This window comes from Mastomys coucha, unplaced genomic scaffold, assembly GCF_008632895.1.
Source record: "Mastomys coucha isolate ucsf_1 unplaced genomic scaffold, UCSF_Mcou_1 pScaffold18, whole genome shotgun sequence".
NCBI classification, from domain to species: Eukaryota; Metazoa; Chordata; class Mammalia; order Rodentia; family Muridae; genus Mastomys; species Mastomys coucha.
In genome coordinates, this window is record NW_022196900.1 from 111,289,392 (window position 1) to 111,306,556 (window position 17,165).

General features: G+C 53.7%; 2 protein-coding genes across 3 annotated transcripts in view; both read right to left on the reverse strand.

The window, feature by feature from the left end:
• Nucleotides 1-405: 405 nt before the first annotated feature.
• On the reverse strand, nucleotides 406-8,838 carry Zbtb48 (zinc finger and BTB domain containing 48). The gene is made up of 11 exons (XM_031379601.1): nucleotides 8,678-8,838; nucleotides 7,518-8,189; nucleotides 6,910-7,151; nucleotides 3,136-3,247; nucleotides 2,496-2,588; nucleotides 2,086-2,172; nucleotides 1,834-1,988; nucleotides 1,431-1,567; nucleotides 1,196-1,360; nucleotides 820-908; nucleotides 406-748 (listed from the first exon to the last, which is right to left on the reverse strand). The coding sequence occupies exons 2-11, from the start codon at nucleotides 8,184-8,186 to the stop codon at nucleotides 452-454; spliced, it is 2,046 nt and encodes a 681-aa protein (XP_031235461.1). The 5' UTR covers nucleotides 8,187-8,189; nucleotides 8,678-8,838; the 3' UTR covers nucleotides 406-451.
• Nucleotides 8,839-9,049: 211 nt separating this feature from the next.
• Nucleotides 9,050-17,165, reverse strand: part of Tas1r1 (taste 1 receptor member 1) — a 37,119-nt gene continuing 29,003 nt past the window's right edge. For both annotated transcript variants that reach the window (XM_031379597.1, XM_031379598.1), the window contains exons 2-6: nucleotides 15,536-15,842; nucleotides 13,118-13,879; nucleotides 12,323-12,535; nucleotides 11,915-12,035; nucleotides 9,050-10,147 (exon numbers count right to left, since the gene is read on the reverse strand). In XM_031379597.1, coding sequence (XP_031235457.1) covers nucleotides 9,216-10,147; nucleotides 11,915-12,035; nucleotides 12,323-12,535; nucleotides 13,118-13,879; nucleotides 15,536-15,799 — 2,292 coding nt within the window. In that variant the 5' untranslated portion in view covers nucleotides 15,800-15,842 and the 3' untranslated portion in view covers nucleotides 9,050-9,215. The remainder of the gene's footprint in view (nucleotides 10,148-11,914; nucleotides 12,036-12,322; nucleotides 12,536-13,117; nucleotides 13,880-15,535; nucleotides 15,843-17,165) is intronic.

Sequence of the window (17,165 nt, forward strand, 5' to 3'; positions counted from 1 at the left end):
ATGCTAAATAAGGACACTAACTGTTGGTGTGCAAGAGTGAGGGACAGGGGGCTGGTGAGATGGCTCAGTGGGTAAGAGCATCAACAGCTCTTCCGAAGGTCCTGAGTTCAAATCCCAGTAACCACATGGTGGCTCACAACCACCCATAATGAGATCTGACACCCTCTTCTGGTGCGTCTGAGGACAGCTACAGTGTACTTATTTATAATAATAAATCTTAAAAAAAAAAAAAAAGAGTGAGGGACAAATGGAAACCACCTCAACTTTGCTGGGTTTTGCGGACCTGGGAAGCAGCGCTCAGGTCAAGGACTGGATTGCATGAGGGGAAGACTCGGAGGGAGAGCTTCAGTGCAGGCCAGGCCTGTAGCTGCAGACCACTAAGGAACAGACCACTGAACAAGAGAGTCCTAAGTCACATGTTTATTGGTCAGTGGGGCCATCTGGGCAGGGGTTACGTGTCACAGTCCTCGGGAACGGTGGCTGTGATGATGAGAGAGGGCTCCAGGACCCCAGGACTAGCAAAGCTCTCCTCTGAGCACAGTCTCTGGCTTGGGAGTTGGGAGGCAAGGCCACCCTGGGTCAGGGACTCCACAATGACCTCTGCAGAGCCCACCTCCAGGTCTGCAGGCGGCTGGAGGGCCACAACCACCATCTTCTCGTCCTCAATGACGAGGTTTCGGAGCTTGCGCTGCCGTGGATTGTAGTTCTCCACTCTGTCGTGGATCTCCATGTGCCTCCGCAGGTGAGCCTGTGGACAAGCAGGAGCTCAGAGCTGGGGACGGAAGGGAGGAGGGGGGCAGGAGACCCGGCCTGGCCTACCTGCCGAGTGAACTTGTAGCCACACTCGGTGCACTCGAACTTTCTCACGCCTTTGTGCCGTCTGACGTGCACTCGTAACTGCTCCACAGCTGGAGGAGGAATAGGACCACGGGCATTAGGAGCAGGGTCTGCTGACTCCAGGCCCTATAGCACTGCACTAAGGTCACCACTGCCTGGGTGCAGTGTCCTGCCCCCACCCCCACTGTCACAGACGCTCCACTCTCATCTCTTAGCACATGGAAGATGGAGCTGCAGGAAGGTTCTAAGGAGCACTTGGAAGCTACTGTTGCCTTGATCTCTGTGTAGACCTCCAACCCAGGCAGACATGAAACAGAAGCCAGGCCCTCTATTCTCCTAAAGCATGCCCACTAATTACCTTTGAAGGTCTTGCCACAGATCTGGCAGAAGTGGGGCCTGCCCTCTTGGTGGCGGCTGGCCACATGCCTCAGAAGGGGGCCCTTCTCAGTGAAGCGCTGCTCACAGAATTCACAGCTGAAAGGCCTCTCACCCGTGTGGGTGCGGTTGTGCTTGTCCAGACTGGCTGTGGGGGACAAGGTGAGGCTCAGCTGCTGTCTCAGCCCTGGGGCAAGGAGGGGATGGGCCTGCCTCACCTTGGGTGCGGAAGGTCTTCCCACAGAGGTGGCACTGGAAAGGCTTCTCTCCTGTGTGTGTGCGCAGGTGCATGTTGAGATTGGCCTTCTGAGTGAATGCATGGCTGCAGAACTCACAGACATAAGGCCTTTCATTCCTGTTCAGACGGGAACGCAAAGCAGAGGCCATTAGTGTGGGAGAGCCATCCCTTTCCACCTACTCGGCTGCAGCTGGACATGCTAAGCAGCAGGGCTTGGGTGGTAGGAAGCAGGGGCATCACCATTCCCAGAAGCTAAAGGAGGCGGAGACTTGCCTTAGCCTGAGCCCTCCCTCCCAGCCTAACAAACTGCCTGTCTCTCACCTCCACCCTGGAAGGGCTACAAGTGTGAGACTGGAGCAGGAGGAGGTAGCACCCATTCCTACCTGTGCTTGGCCTTGATGTGCATCTGCAGCCCATTGCGGCTCGAGGCCCGGTGCCCACATTCCTCACACACAAAGAGCTTTTCTCCACGGTGCTTGAACGCCTCGTGCAGTTGTAGTTCCGTCCGAGACAGGAAGCACTTGGCACACGTGGGGCACTGCAGGTGGGTGAGACAGGCAGAGGGAGCGCATGGAGGTGAGGACAGGGTTGACTGTCCTGGAGCCACCGGAACCCCAGCCCTGTCTGGCACTTACTGCGTGGGGTTTAGGGGCTCCATGAAGCTTGATCATGTGGCTTTGCAAGTCCTTCTTCTGCATGAACTGCTGGGAGCAGGAGGAACACTGAAAAAACAGGCCCAGTCAGGTCCAGTGCAGCTGGCACCATCAGTGCCCGGCTCTCAGCACACAGGGAAGGGCCTAGTCCATACACAGACACAGACAGTCCCTGATGGCTAAAGGTCAGCTCCCAAGAGAGGGCCATATTCAGCCACCCATAGTATCCCCAGGAAAATGCTCAACAAGTAAGGCTACCGTGTCCCTATCTAATTGATGTCACTGGATGGGCAAGGAAGGCAAGCTTCAAGAGAGAGGCGCCAGGTACTACCCCAGGCAGAGCTACATAACCCTCCCTTCCAGCCCATGGTCCTGGGACAAGCAGGCCTGACCTTGTAGGGCATCTCCCCTGTGTGAGACACCATGTGCACCCGCAGCTCCATCCTCCGTCGGAAGGTCTCCTGGCATACGGAGCATGTGAAGACCTGGCAGTGTGAGGGGCAAGCAGGGCCAGCATCAGGGAGGGCCTCTGCCTGCGACGGCAGCCTCTGCAGGGGCTTCCAAACGCTGCTGGGAAGTGTCTCCCTGGGGTAGGGGGCGCTGGGGTAGGAGAGGGCAACATGTAACCTGCCTGCCTTGACCATCAGAGCACTGCACACTACCACACACCAGACCCTTCTCGGCTCCAGACAGGCTAGCGACAGAGCCAGCTGCTACTGACCAGTCTCTGGGAAGAGGAGGGTGGGGTTTAGCCAAAACTACCCACTTGCGGCAGGGGGCTGACACCACAAACACTTTACTTGCTCCAAAGCATAAGATGGAGCTAGACCTGGAGCAGGCAAACCCAAAATATCCCTTGTGCCCCTGAACTCGTGTCCAACATGTACTAGGATGTGGACATGGTGACATCGAAGGTCCCCACAGTTCTTATTTTATAATCCCGTAGGGTTTCCTGAGGATCCTTCCCAGATGGCATGAAGACACAGGTCACTGTGCTGCTGCCCACAAATACTTGGACCAAGTCCCAAGTACCTGTTCTGAGCGGTTCATGCAATTCCTGGCTTCATGCTCCAAGAGGTTCTCCTTGCGAAAGTAACACTTCCCACATTTGGGACACTCGAAAGGTTTCTCCCCAGTGTGTTTCCTGCCAGGGAGAGAGGTCGCAGAGGCTAAGAGGGTTTCCCAGCCTCCTGACCCTCAGGAACCCTCCACTCCTGCCACAGACATGCTGCTCAGGAGAAAGGTGTCCTACGGCTAGCTGGGGTTAACCATGAAGGCTTAGTGACACCCAGGCTGGTCATGTACGGGAAGGCTAGAAATCCCCTCCAGCTTAGAGATCCTAAGAAAAACAGTAGCCATAGGTCAAAATGGCCCCATGCTGGAAAGACAGATGGGAGGGAGCCAGGAGGAGCCAGCTTACGTCTGCCATCCTCCCTAAATGGCTGCCTCAGAACTTGACTGGCACCACCTGGTTGACATCCTCCCCTCTGTGGGCCCCACCTTCAACATCATGGCTCAGTGGACAGAAGCACTTGCTGCCAAGCCAGGTACCCAGGTACAATCCTTAGGACACAGATGGTAGAACAAACAACTCCCACAAGCTGTACACTGATGTCTACACATGATCCCCCCACCCCAATAAAGGAGTAAGTACACATAAACTCCACCACCAGGTTATGGGTCTCATTTCACTGGCACCAGCAAGTGTGGCTGCAGCAGTTCATAGAGTCCTTGAGGCACCACTGGCTCCTGGCTCTCTACCTCTCTCTCCAGGAGGCTCCATTAAGTCCAGAAAAGGCGGCCCTCTCTGGCTCACAGCCTTCCAGTGCTTATTTCATACTGAGAGAGCCCAGGGGGCAGAGGACATGGTAGCCAATGAACCAGCCTGCCCCTCACTAACCAACTCCAAGTCAGGTCCTAACCACTCAGAACAGCCAGGCTTACTCCTAGCCCAGGTACGTTACTGCTAGCTCTGTGCCCAGCCAGAAGGCTCTCCCCATCGAATGGTTTCCATACCTCCTCCAAGTCTCATCTTCTAGCCTAGATAGGTGGCAGAAGCCAGTGATGTAATCTCAGCTACTTGGTCTAGGGATTGAACCCAGGGTCTCACACGTTAGGCAAGCAGACTAAGATGGAGCTACAGCTCATGACCAGCTGCTCCAAGCTGAGGCAGAAGGATCATAAGCTCAAAGCCAGCCTGGGTAATTTAGTAGGCCTGTCTCACTAAAAATGGGCTGGGGATGTAGCTCAGTGGCAGAGACCCTGGGCTTCAGTCCCTAGCACTGAAGGTCACAAGGCAGAGGGAAGTTCCCCACCTTCTAAATAAATAAATAAATAAAATACCGCCCCCAGGCAACAGCTATTGGGAACTAACCTATATTTGGAGAGTGATTTTTTGTTTGTTTTTCAAGACAGGGTTTCTCTGTGTAGTTCTGGCTGTCCTGGACTCACTCTGTAGACCAGGCTGGCCTCGAACTCAGAAATCCGCCTGCCTCTGCCTCCCAAGTGCTGGGATTAAAGGCGTGCGCCAACACCGCCCAGCACCTGGAGTGTAATTGTAGTCTATCTATACAGTAGACTCCAATTCCCAATTCCTGGGCCTACTCACCTACTCCTCCCCAAACAGGGAGCCACACACTGTAGCCCCAGGACATTGCAGCCCCAGCACACTGTAGCCCCAGCACACTGTAGCCCAGGACACTGTAGCCCCAGGACACTGTAGCCCCAGCACACTGCAGCCCCAGCACACTGCAGTCCCAGAACACTGCAGCCCAGGACACTGTAGCCCCAGAACACTGTAGTCCCAGCACACTGTAGTCCCAGCACACTGCAGCCCCAGCACACTGTAGCCCAGGACACTGTAGCCCAGGACACTGTATCCCCAGCACACAGCAGCCCCAGCACACTGTAGCCCCAGCACACTGTAGCCCCAGGACACTGTAGCCCCAGCACACTGTAGCCCAGGACACTGTAGCCCAGGACACTGTAGCCCAAGCACACTGTAGCCCCAGCACACTGTAGCCCTAGCACACTGTAGCCCCAGCACACTATAGCCCCAGCACACTGTAGCCTAGAACTCCCAAACAGTGCGGGGCTTAGGCTGTCTGCCTCACTCTGAAGCACGACCTCCTTTCCTACAAGACACAAGGCTTTCTGTATCTGTGCTGCCTCCGAGTACCATACAGACCTTCACCTCCAAGGGCTCCATCATCTTGTCACAAACTAAACAAACCCTGACCTCAGTGCCATGGGTAGCACTGAGTCTCCTGGTTGTCCAGAAGTCAAACTTACTGTCACCCTCACCACTACAAGGACCTTTACCCCGCCATTACAAGGACATCATTTTCTATATTTCTTTTGAGTCTCCCTATGTAGTCCTGACTGACCTGAAACTCACTGTGCACACTCAAACTTGCAGCAATCCTCCTGCCTCTGCTTTCCAAGTGCTATGATTACAGATAAGTGCAGCCACACCTAGACACACAAATCTCTTGAAGCCATTCCTTCCCAGTTCTTAGGGACATCAGCAAACCACAGAACAAGGAAGGAATGAGGGGAACATGGACAGATATGCATAGCCTCATCTACCCCAAGGCCAAACCCCAGGCATGGCAAATGGGTCTCACTCCTACACCAGGTGGGCACCTTAACCACCAGGTGGGCTTGCCAGAGTGACACCCTAACAACACAGTGTGGCTCAGTACAAAAGCAACTACAGCAGACTAGTGTGTCCACTGAGCAGCTGAGATGGGACTGTGTCTGCAGCACTCACTTTTATTATTATTTCTGGTGTGTTGGAAGGGCATTGGTTTTTCGGGACAAGACTTCTCTGTGTATCCCTGGCTGTCCTGGAACTCAGGCTATAGACCAGGCTGGCCTCAAAACCCAGAGATCTGCCTACCTCTGCCTCCTAAGTGCTGAGATAAAAGGTGTGCACCACCATGCCTGGTGTGTGGTACTGTATCTCAAGAAACTTGAACTCAAAACAAGCCAAGTATGGTGTCCCTTGGGAGACAGATGAAGGTGGATCTTTGAACTGGAGGCCAGCATTTTCTACACAGTGAAAGTTATAGGACAGCCAGGGATACACAGAGAGATCCTGGGGGGAAGACTGTTTAAAGCAGTCTAAGACTAGGTATGGTGGTGCACATCTTTAATACCAACACTCAGGAGGCAGAGACGGGTAGATCTTTAAGTTCTAGGCCAGCTTGGTCTACACAGTGAGTTCCAAGTCAGCTTGGGAAAAAAGTGGGTGTGTGTGGGGACAGGTGGTAGTGGCACACACCTTTGATCCCAGCTCTGGAAGCAGAGGCAGGCTGATCTCAGTCATTTTGAGGCCAGCCTGGTCTACAGAGTGAGTTCCAGGATAGCCAGGGCTACACAGAAAAACCCTGTCTCAAAAAAACAAACAAAAAGCCCCAAAAAACTAACAAGAGGAAAAACCTCCAAGTCATATACATCACTGACTTGAAAAGCTAACATTCCCAGAAACACAGGCAGTCTCTTGTCAACACTACCTGTCAGATCTCAGCTCCTGCTCAGGAAGGGGCCAGAAGCTTGTCTCATGTCTCATGTGGGCAGAGGCCTGCCCACAGTCAAACTCCACAGTGGGTAGAATCTACTGACCAGTGTCCTCAAACCCACAACTCACAGAAGACAGGAAATGGAGGCATGCCGACCACGCACTATATCGATTGACCTAGAACCCGCAGCCCCGCAGAGCCCAGAGGAGGGGAGCACAGGACGCCCTCCCTCAACACAGAAGGGCAGATAGGAAAAGAAAATAGAAGAAAACAGAGCATTTACCTGTTGTGGACTTTTAGGTAGTATTTACTGAGGAACTTTTTATGACACGTGGGACATTCGACCGGAACGGCTGCACCTTTTCGGCTCTCAGTGGGCTCGGCTGTGAGGGAGCCTGCACCCAGGGCTGGCTCGGCTGCACAGGGCTTTCTAATCACCTTTGACTTCCTCCTGGTCAGCACAGTCTCAGGCTCAGATACGTAATCACCATCCCTGTCGTCCTCAACTTGAACCACCACTTCCCACTAGAGTAGAGGAGGCAGCAGGAGGGGTAGAGTCACCCACGTATCGGCCAGGACCCACCTTCAGTTCCAGCAGGAGCCCCACCCCCAGATGGTCCCTTCACCAGACAGTTCCCTGCAGGGCCCAGAGAAGACCGAAATCTTAGACTCGGAGCACAGTGGCTATGCTAGCAGGGAGCTAGCCGGGTTCACTAACCTACAGAAATACCTGTAACCCTGCCGCTTAAGAAACCCCAAGGAAGCTGGCAACCATGGCCAAGTGGAGCTCGCAGAAGGTCAGCTGAGACCACTGGCTTCCCATGTTTGCTCCAGAAGTGTTGATCTTTACCCTTTTGCTTCCTCCCCAGTTCAGCACCCTGGACACAGTACCTCATTGCTCTCGCCCTGCAGCGGGGCACCTCCAGCCTCGAAGGGCCGTGGGGGCTCTTTGCAGTCCTCAGACTCTTTGTCCTCTGAGGGAGAAGGCTTCAAAGCCTGCGTGAGTTTCCCACAGAGGAAGGCCGTGCTGCTCTGGGTAGGTGTACTGAGCTGGGGCTGCTCATGGTCTCTGGGCTCCTGATCCACGGGGGCCAGGCTCAGAGTCCTGAAAACTTCCTCCTCATCCAAGTCTGTCGGCTCCTTGAGGTGGCTTTTCACGTCCTGGGAGGCAGGTTGGCCCAGTCCACCCTGTGCCTGTTCCAGTGAGGTTTGGGGCTGGAAGCTCTGACACAGCTCCACAGCCTCGGGCACCCGCAACTCTCTGGCAGCCAAGAGCACCTGATCCCTGTTCCCTGAGGTGAGGGCGAGGTGGCCAGTGTAGAAGAAGTCCAGCAGGAGGCCAAAAATCTCAGCAAAACCTGCAGGGAGGACAACGCTGCCCCCTGAGCCATCCCCGTAGATTCTCTGAAAGAAATGGCTGCAACATGCCAGGACACTCCAGTGCGCCTTGAACACCAGGCCCCCCACGTCCAGCGTGGCGTCGCAATACTGGCCCTTCTCGCGTTGCTTGTTGAGTTCCTGCAGAACCCTCACGCTGTGCTGTACGAAGGAACCGTCCATAATCTGGAAGGGAAGGCAAACATGACACTCCGGTCAGCCCCAATCGGGAAAGCCCTTTTGGACAGAAAGTGAGATGGACACTTTAACATTCCCCTAGGTCGGGATGGAGGCTTGGGTCAAGGTTAGAAGGTCCACACGGAGCACACAGCCAGAGTGGAGTGACAGCCTCTTGGGGGCGGGGAGCGGCATGGGTTGGCCAGAGGGGAGAGAGCGGGAGAGGAAGTGCACGGCGCGAGACAGGACAGGGTCGGTCGGGATAGGGTGCTGGTGGGAAAAAATGAAAATGAGAGTTTTGGTACAGACAAGCGTGGAGGCCAACTGTTCTGCAGCGCACCCAACGCACAGCCAGTAGTAGGGCAGGGCGGCGGCTGCGCACAGGTGACCAAAGCCCACGCCGCGCCTACACAGCGCGGGCGGCAAGCGGAAGGCGGCGGCCACACTCTCATCAGAGCTCGAGGCGGCTCTCCGCCTCCCTCCCGCACCCTCCTCACCCTGCCGGTCCTCCAGGCTCACACCGGCTTCACTGCTCCGGGCTAGACCACTTCCACCGCCCACAAGACTTAACTACAGCCCGGCCCACAACGCGGAGACGCCGCCGTCGCCACCGCGCCGGATGTGACGTATAGGCGCGCAGGCTGGAACCGGACGCCTAGGCGGTGCAATGTCCTTAGGTCCCGCCTCAAAGGCGGGGCCTCAGAAGGAGGCCAATGGGCAGCGTGGGGGGCGGGCCAAGGGTAAATCCTACTACGCTGGGTCCCGAGTGGCCTAGTAACACCAAGCTGGGCGCTAGGTTCCCAGGCTTGCTAGTTGGTGCGCGGTCCCAAGCGCTCCCCAGACCGGAAGAGCAGCCAAGAAGCCACGCACACACTTCACGTCTTTATTGCACTGGATTCTTCTGTGTGCTTATACATCGCAAGCCGTGGCTGAGCTCTCCCAGACACCTCAAGCTCTCCGCCCCACTGGACCCGCCACCTTCAGCCCAAAATGACACAGGCTTCCCACCTGCCCATTCCCTACAGTCCCAGCGGATCAGGTAGTGCCGCTGCGCCTCGTGTAGTCCTGGATGGAGGCCTGAAAGTGTTCTGTATTGTTGAGTTCTGGACGGCAGAGAATCACATAGCACTTAGGGAGGAAATAACCGCTGAAGCCGCCACTCAGAGTGGTCAGCCCTGCCAGCACGTTGACCGCAGGCAGGTAGCTGCCCTGGTAAATGCTGGACACGGTGAAGAAGGCGATCCAGGATACGAAGTTGAGGAGCAGGCTGAAGGTGACACATTTGGCTTCGTTATAGTTCTCTGGCAGTTCCTTACCCAGGTAGCTGCAGACAAAGGTGCTGATGGAGAGGAGGATATTGTGTGCAAAAGCCACTAGGAAGCCCACAGAGTTGACCTCTGTGCACTCAAGAATCACCAGATGAGGGAAGCGCTGGTACTCCCTGGTGGGCCGTGGGGTCCACATTGCAAGCCACGTGAGACAGATGAGCAAATGGACCGTGGAGCTGACAATGACGGATAGACCGGCACCATGGTTTTGGGCCCAAGTGTGGTAGAATGTGGGTACCTTGGTAGAAAACTTGAAGATGATGACCAGTTGGAAGGAGCGGATTGTCAGGCAGGAGAAGAAGATGGCAACCCCGAGAGAAAAGAGGGGCTGACGCAGCAAGCACGTGGGCACCGTGGGCTCCCCAAAGAAGCTATAGAGGCTGCAAGTCCCGGCCACCAAGGAACCCAGCATGAGGAAGCACAGCCTACCCCCAGCTGACCTCACAACAGGCGTGTGAAGATGTCTGGCAAACAGGCCAGCAGTCCCAACCAGCAGCAGCAGCAACAGCGTGTTAGCTGCTAATAGCACCAAAGAGATGGGCTCGTGCCACGCCAAGAACTCCACAGTGCGCGAGAAGCACGTTGTGCTCCCCTCCGGGGCCCATTCTTCCGTTCCACAAGGCTGGCAGCCGTGAAGGTCTGAAAGGGAAGACAGGCTTCTGAGAGCGAGCTAGGTGAGCAGAAGGAAGGACCACATGGGGAAGGGAGCTTTCAGGCCTGTAAAATTCTGGGAGAGTTGCACCTTGGCAGGCAGGTTTTCGGAGCAGTCGTGAGAGGTGGATCCCAAAGGGGGTTTGGAAACACAGAAAGCTTTGTGCTCTTAGCTCTGCCTGCGGGCTAGTGAGGCTTGAGTTGGTAAGTGACCAGCTTTCTTTCTTTTCTTTCTTTCTTTTTTTTTTTTTTTTAAGATTTATTTACTATGTGTACAGCGTTCTTCTTGCATGTATCCTGCAGGCCAGAAGAGGGCACCAGATCTCCTTACAGATGGTTGTGAGCCACCATGTGGTTGCTGGGAATTGAACTCTGGACCTCCAGAAGAACAGACAGTGTTCTTAATCTCTGAGCCATCTCTCCAGCCCTCAAGAGTGCCCAGCTTTAAAGATAAGACTTTTTGTCTCTCTGCAAGATTTCCATTAACCAGATCCACCTTCTGAGCTTGTACTCCAGGATAGCAGAGTCCTGACTCCCTGGTGATGGACAATTGACCTATTACCACAGAGATATTAAAAGGAAAGAATGCGTCCTCCAAGCTGAGCTCATAGCCCCTGTACTGTGCTCTCTGCCCTCTGCTTTGAGTTAATGAATGCTTCTTTCTGCTAGAGACATGCTAGTATGTGTGTCTAATTCAAACCATTCAAGTGCTTGACTCCTTGGCACAGGGAGGGGGCTTCAAATAAACAGCCCAGCACAGTGGAGCTGTGTCTGTCTGAATAAATGGGTGCTGGGGGTGTGGAGGCAGTGCTCTGACAGAGGACACACCAAGGTCTGAGACTTCCACATGGTTTTTCCACCCAATCAGAATTCCGCCCAGTGGCTAGTGTCCTCCAACCTGGTAGTTTGAATATGCTTGGCCCTTGGCAAGTGGCAGTATTAGGAGGTGTGACCCTGTTGGAGGAAGTGTGTCACTGGCTTTGAGGTCTCCTAGTATGGAAGAGAAACCCTCCTCCTGGCTGCCTTTGGATAAAGATGTAGAACTCTCAGCTCCTTCTCCAGCACCGCGTCTGCCTGCCTGGATGCTGCCATGCTCCCCGCCACGATGGACTGAACCTCTGAACCTGTAAGCCAGCTCCAGTAAAATGTTTGCCTTTGTAAGAGCTGTCTTGGCTCTCTCCTTCCTTTCTTCTCTCTCTCTCTCTCTCTCTCTCTCTCTCTCTCTCTCTCTCTCTCTCTGCAGGCTAGCTATTTCTTGTTCTCTCTCACCTCCTTCTCCCTTCCCATGGCAACTCCCCTGGCCTCAGTCCGTGGGGCCAGTGAACTTGCCTACAAGCAGCTTCCAAATAAACCTGCATTTAACTGAAAACAAAACAAAAAATAAATAAAGGAGTTGCCTTGGTTATGGTGTCTCTTCAGAGCAGTAGAAATCCTAACTAGGTTCCAGGGCCCTTGGATGCTGGAGCACTCACCTTGGATGCTGGCGCACTCACCTTGGATGCTGGAGCACTCACCTTGGATGCTGGCGCACTCACCTTGGATGCTGGCGCACTCACCTTGGGTGCTGGAGCACCCACCACCTTGGGTGCTGGAGCACTCACCTTGGGTGCTGGAGCACCCACCACCTTGGGTGCTGGAGCACCCACCACCTTGGGTGCTGGAGCACTCACCTTGGGTGCTGGAGCACCCACCACCTTGGGTGCTGGAGCACTCACCTTGGGTACTGGAGCACCCACCACCTTGCTGTTCACTCACCACTTGTGTTGAGAAAGGTTCCAGCTTCACAGGGCATGCACTCGAAGCAGCAGTGGTGGGAACCCACAACCAACCTGTGGTGCCCTGCGAGACAATCCCTGGTACACACTGACGCAGGCACCTGTAAGAAGCCACAGTGATTTGCAATCACACAAAGGAGCCCAGGTCAAGGAGGGACAGAGAAGAGACATCTATGCCACCCCCCTCCAGGTTTACTCTCTGAGCACAGTCTGGGGTCAGATGTGCCGAGATCCAGCTGGGCATCTGTTTGACAACACATGCAGCTGGCATCCCTGGCAAGACTGCAGACCTGAGGTAGCCTGGTGCGTGGAGCCCTGTCCTGCTTTGGATAGGTATCACTCCCAAGATCCTGCTAACATAAGGCGGAGTGTGGCCATGTCCCATCACCTGATTGTTCTTCTCGTGCCACTGGATTTTTGTCTTATTTATGTCTAGATGAACTGGAGACAGTGAGGCAGAGCCAATGACCTCAAAGGTCCATTCAGGTCCATTCCAGTCCCAGGCGATGATGTCATAGTAACCTAGAGGGTCCCCATTGTCATCGAACGCCACAGTCTTCTTATGTAGAAGAAAATTCACCTTGTAGAGGTGCTGAAGAAGCTAGGATAGAGTGATATCATGAAGCCAGCACAGACGGAGACCCAGGCAGCCCAGGAAGCAAGCAGGGCTCTCTGTTCTGGGTGGCTCCAGCCCACCCATAAAGCCTGGTTCCTTCCTCAGCGAACTTCTCATGGCTAGAGATCCCCTGACCCCTGGCCAGCCTCCCGACAGGAGCCCTCTAACAAAGGACTCTTTTTTTTTTTTAAAGATTTATTTATTTATTATATGTAAGTACACTGTAGCTGTCTTCAGACGCACCAGACAAGGGCGTCAGATCTCATTATGGGTGGTTGTGAGCCACCATGTGGTTGCTGGGATTTGAACTCATGACCTTCTGAAGAACAGTCGGTGCTCTTCCCCGCTGAGCCATCTCACCAGCCCTAACAAAGGACTCTTTGCAAACATTCTTAGCCTCCGACCTCTCTGGGACATGGTAGTCGGGAGAAGACAAGGCTCAAAGAAAGGAAAAGTTTATATAAGAGATGACCAGCCCACCGCTCACTGTCTCCTCGGATACTCAGTGTGCCCATCCTGCCAGGATTGGATGTTCTGGATGCAGACACCCTGGCTAGAATCTCTTACCTGCCAGGGGTAGACCGGGCCTCTGGAACAGGTCTCAGAGGTACATCCCAGGAGCTGGTGGAGGCCATGGGCCACAGCATACACAGCCTCGTACACACTGTAGGCAGCATTCATGGAGAAGGCTCCAAGCACGGGCATATTACTTGTCGTGAAAGCGTGGCACTCCCGGCATAGCTGGTTAGTGCTGCACCAGGACCCCTCCAGGCAAACGCTGGGAGCACCCGTCACTGCCCTGACATAAGACTCTTCAAACTCCTGCAGGCCAGGGATGTGTCTCTGCTGAATGGCCACACCCAGCACGGTCCCAATGCCCCGGATCCCAGGCACATTGGTGATGTACGTGGAGATGGACCAGTCTTCTGAGGCAATCCACACTTTGCCAGTCAAGTTGGCCAGCACCACAGACCTGAAGAACACTCCAGCCAGGTGCCGGTTAGAGAAGACCACGACCACGGTGGTCCTGGCTCGAGCCAAGTGCTGCATCATGCGCTGCATTCTTCGGTCACCCACCTGGGCAGAGAAAGGCACGACGTCCTTGAAGGCCACACAGATGCCCCGTGGTGTGGCCAGCTCCTCCAGCGCCTGTATGCCCAGCTGCCCGTAGTCGCCATAGCTGCCGATGAGCGAGATCCAGACCCACCGAAAGCTCTGCAGCAGCTGCACTATGACTTCCACCTGGTGCTTATCACTGGGGATCGTACGGAGGAAAGACGGGAACTTCCGCTTTGCACTGAGGATCACGCTACTTGCCTCATAGCTGACCTGTGGGGGTGCCATCCAGTGGGGTTGGCAGCAGCAACCCACACTAAAGTCTGCCCCTCCCCCACAGTGTCCAACTTAGTATAGGGTGGATACAGATAGGGCAGGCTTCTCTAGGGAGATCCAGGGGGTGTGGGGATCTGTCTAACAGACAAGTGAAAGGGCCTTGTGTGGAACAAGCCATGCTCTCTTGGACATAGTTGGCATGAGTAGGGTGGGACAGGGGACCTTAACTCTCAAGCTCGGGGGCTCACTTTCATCCTGCACACTATGGGGAGCTAGGGTTCCCTCTGAGAAATGACACATTCATATCAAGTTGGAGGAGTATATCTGGAACTCCAGTGAAGAATGTTCTGGAGCCAGAGACTGATGAAATCACCTGTATGAGGGGTTTCGACACATTACACTAAAAGGTGAAAGGTTTAACCAGGTGTGGCCGCTAATCCCAGCACTTGTGACACGGATGGAGGAGGATCAAGGGCGCAAAGCTGTTCTGGGCTGTGATGCGGGTACACGGCCGGTCTGGCCTACATGAGACCCTGTCTCAAAAAGCCAAAGGAGAGAAGGTGAAAGCGGGCTCTGGAGGGAAACCACACTTTGTTGGTGATCTAAAAACTGGCATAAAGACATAGCGGGTCCTGCATACGCCATGGCACGGCTGCAGAGGGAAGTGAGCTCAGCACAGAGCCACTGGTGGGGAAAGTCGGGAAGGAACACATGCTCACAAGTCAGTGCCAGGTCTGCAGGAAGAGGAGACCAGGGAAATACCTGATGCCTCAGGGAAAAGAGGACCCTCCCCGGAGACTGAAAGAGCAGTGAACGCAAAGATGAGTGGAGAGGACATGAAGCCAAGGACAGCACTGTGCAAGGACCGAGTGGGCAGGCGGGAATGTCACAAAGAAACCATGTAAAGGACTGACAAGCGCTCGTTGGGTTTGGAGCTCTGCTAGGTACTCCTGCTACAGCTGGATCAAGTAAGGACAGAATCCAAGGCTGAGGCGCAAATGGAAGAGCCAAAGAAACTACACTAGAGCATTCTAGGGAGTTCAATGGCAAGGGGAGAGCCAGGCACAGAATAAGCACATACGACCCAGAAGAGGGATCCCTGTCTACTTAGACTGCCGAGCACAGGGCCGAGGCTTAGAGCAGGATCCACCAAGAACAGCAAGGAAGAAAGGCATGCCAGCAGGTGATACTGTGCCTAATGTGGGAGGTAAAGGATGTTTGGATAACAGGCTATGGAGCCTTTGGACGGAAAGAAGGCACAGAGAGTGAGCAACTGGGTTCCAAAGGGAAGCCTGAGGGCCAGGGGTAGTCCTGTGTGCTTTGATATTCCTAGTACTTGGGAGGCAGAGGCAGATCTCTGTGAGTTTGAGGCCAGCCTGGTCTACATAGTGAGTTCCAGGACATCCAGAGCTATATAGTAAGGCCCTGTCTCAAAACAAAACAAAAAAAAATTTTAAAAGGACGGGCTCTCCCATGATGGCTGAGGCAGAAGTATGGAGGCAGCTCAGAGAGAGGCAGGCAGGAAGACTGGGCAGTAGCAATGATGGGCAGCATGCCTGCAGCCCCTCCCAGAGATGAAGGGACAGCCTGGTCTGAGCAAGGATGGCAGCCTCCACCGCCCTCCACCCTAGAGATCCCCGAGACCCAGCTTACCAGGGGCATCAGGAAAGGGCCCAGCAGGGCAGCAGTAGTGACTGCATGGTCAGTGTTATCAGGCCCGATGATCGCCACCACCTTGGAGGAGTGGTTGCGAAGATCTCTCTGCATCTCTATGTGGCCGGCTCCTTGCAGGGCGAGCACCCTCAGGGTGGCGTACACATTGGAAGACTCTGAGCACACGTCATACAGTTCATACCCCAGGGTGACATTGGGAAGCAGGGCCGTGGAGTTGTTTATCTCCTCAACGGTGAACCGCATAGCTTGGAAGAGGTGGTAGCCATGGCCGTTGAAGCTGTCGGGCCTGTAGGGAAAGCCCAGTGAGAACTGAGAAGGTTAAAGGCCCCTGTCCTCGGCCACCAGGGGCAGGAGGAAGCTCTGAGGTTTCTGTCCAAGCCAGCACCAACCTGAAATACCTGGCTTTAGGTTCTCAGAACTGAGACTGTCACACATTATGAAGTGCAGTGTCTTTGCTGAGCGTACAAAGTTTTTGGCTCTCAAATGAACATGACGGCTTAATAAAGGCCTTCCTTCTTGACTGCTGCTCTCCTATAGCATGTGCACCTCAGATCAATGTGTCTTCAGATTATACAAGAATGCTAGGTTCTCTAAATGTCGGAGCTGCTGACCTAAGTTTCTAATACATTGTTCAATAGTTTTTGGCATGGCATTGGGACAGAATTTCCAGTAATTTCCGAAATAGCCGTAAGCATACTTTTGCCATTTATATTATATATTTGAGGGAGTGTTCTTAGCAGTCAATACACTAATTAACTCTTAAAAAAAGTTCTATGTCCAGAGGTGCCAAATATTCTGCTGAGATTTATGTGAAAATAAGCAAATACATCCATCCATACATCTTAATAGTATGCAATAGTCTCTTTTTCTTTTTCTTTTTTCCTTCCTTCCTTCCTTCCTTTCTTTCTTTCCTTATTTTCTTGAGACATGACATCACTACATAGCCCTGGATGGATGACCTAGGACTATGTAGATCAGGCTAGCCTAGAATTCACAAAGATGATCCCACCTGTCTCTGCCTCCTGAGTGCTGGTATTAAAGGTATGTATGACCTTGCCAAATATCTATGTATTTTGTACATCTAAAGTCATGTTAAAATTTCTCGAACCAGGCAGTGGTGGCGCACGCCTTTAATCCCAGCACTTGGGAGGCAGAGACAGGCAGATTTCTGAGTTTGAGTTAGAGGCCAGCCAGAGTGAGTTCCAGTATAGCCAGGGCTATATGGAGAAACCCTGTCTTGGAAAAAAAAAATTCTCAGGGGGCTGGGGCTAGAGAGAGAGCTCAGTGGCTAAAGAGTGCTGGCTGCTCTTCCAGAGGTCCTAAGTTCAAATCCCAGCAACCACATGGATGGCTCACTACCATCTATAATGTGACCTGATGCTCTCTTCTGGCATGCAGGTGGACATGCATATACATGAAATAAATAAATCTTTTTTTTTAAAGATTTGTTTATTTTTATTTATATGAGTACACTGTAGCTCTCTTCAGACACACCAGAGGAGGGCATCGGATCCCATTACAGATGGTTGTGAACCACCATATGGTTGCTGGGATTTGAACTCAGGACCTCTGGAAGAGCAGTCAGTGCTCTTAACCGCTGACCCATCTC

Excerpts from the sequence above, each read along its gene's own strand:
- Zbtb48 (XM_031379601.1), bottom strand. The coding sequence starts at position 8,186 with ATGGACGGTTCCTTCGTACAGCACAGCGTGAGGGTTCTGCAGGAACTC. Across the intron at positions 2,173-2,495 it reads CAGGGGAGATGCCCTACAAG|TGTTCCTCCTGCTCCCAGCA; the intron begins GTCAGGCCTGCT and ends CTGTTTTTTCAG. Across the intron at positions 909-1,195 it reads CTGTGGCAAGACCTTCAAAG|CTGTGGAGCAGTTACGAGTG; the intron begins GTAATTAGTGGG and ends TTCCTCCTCCAG.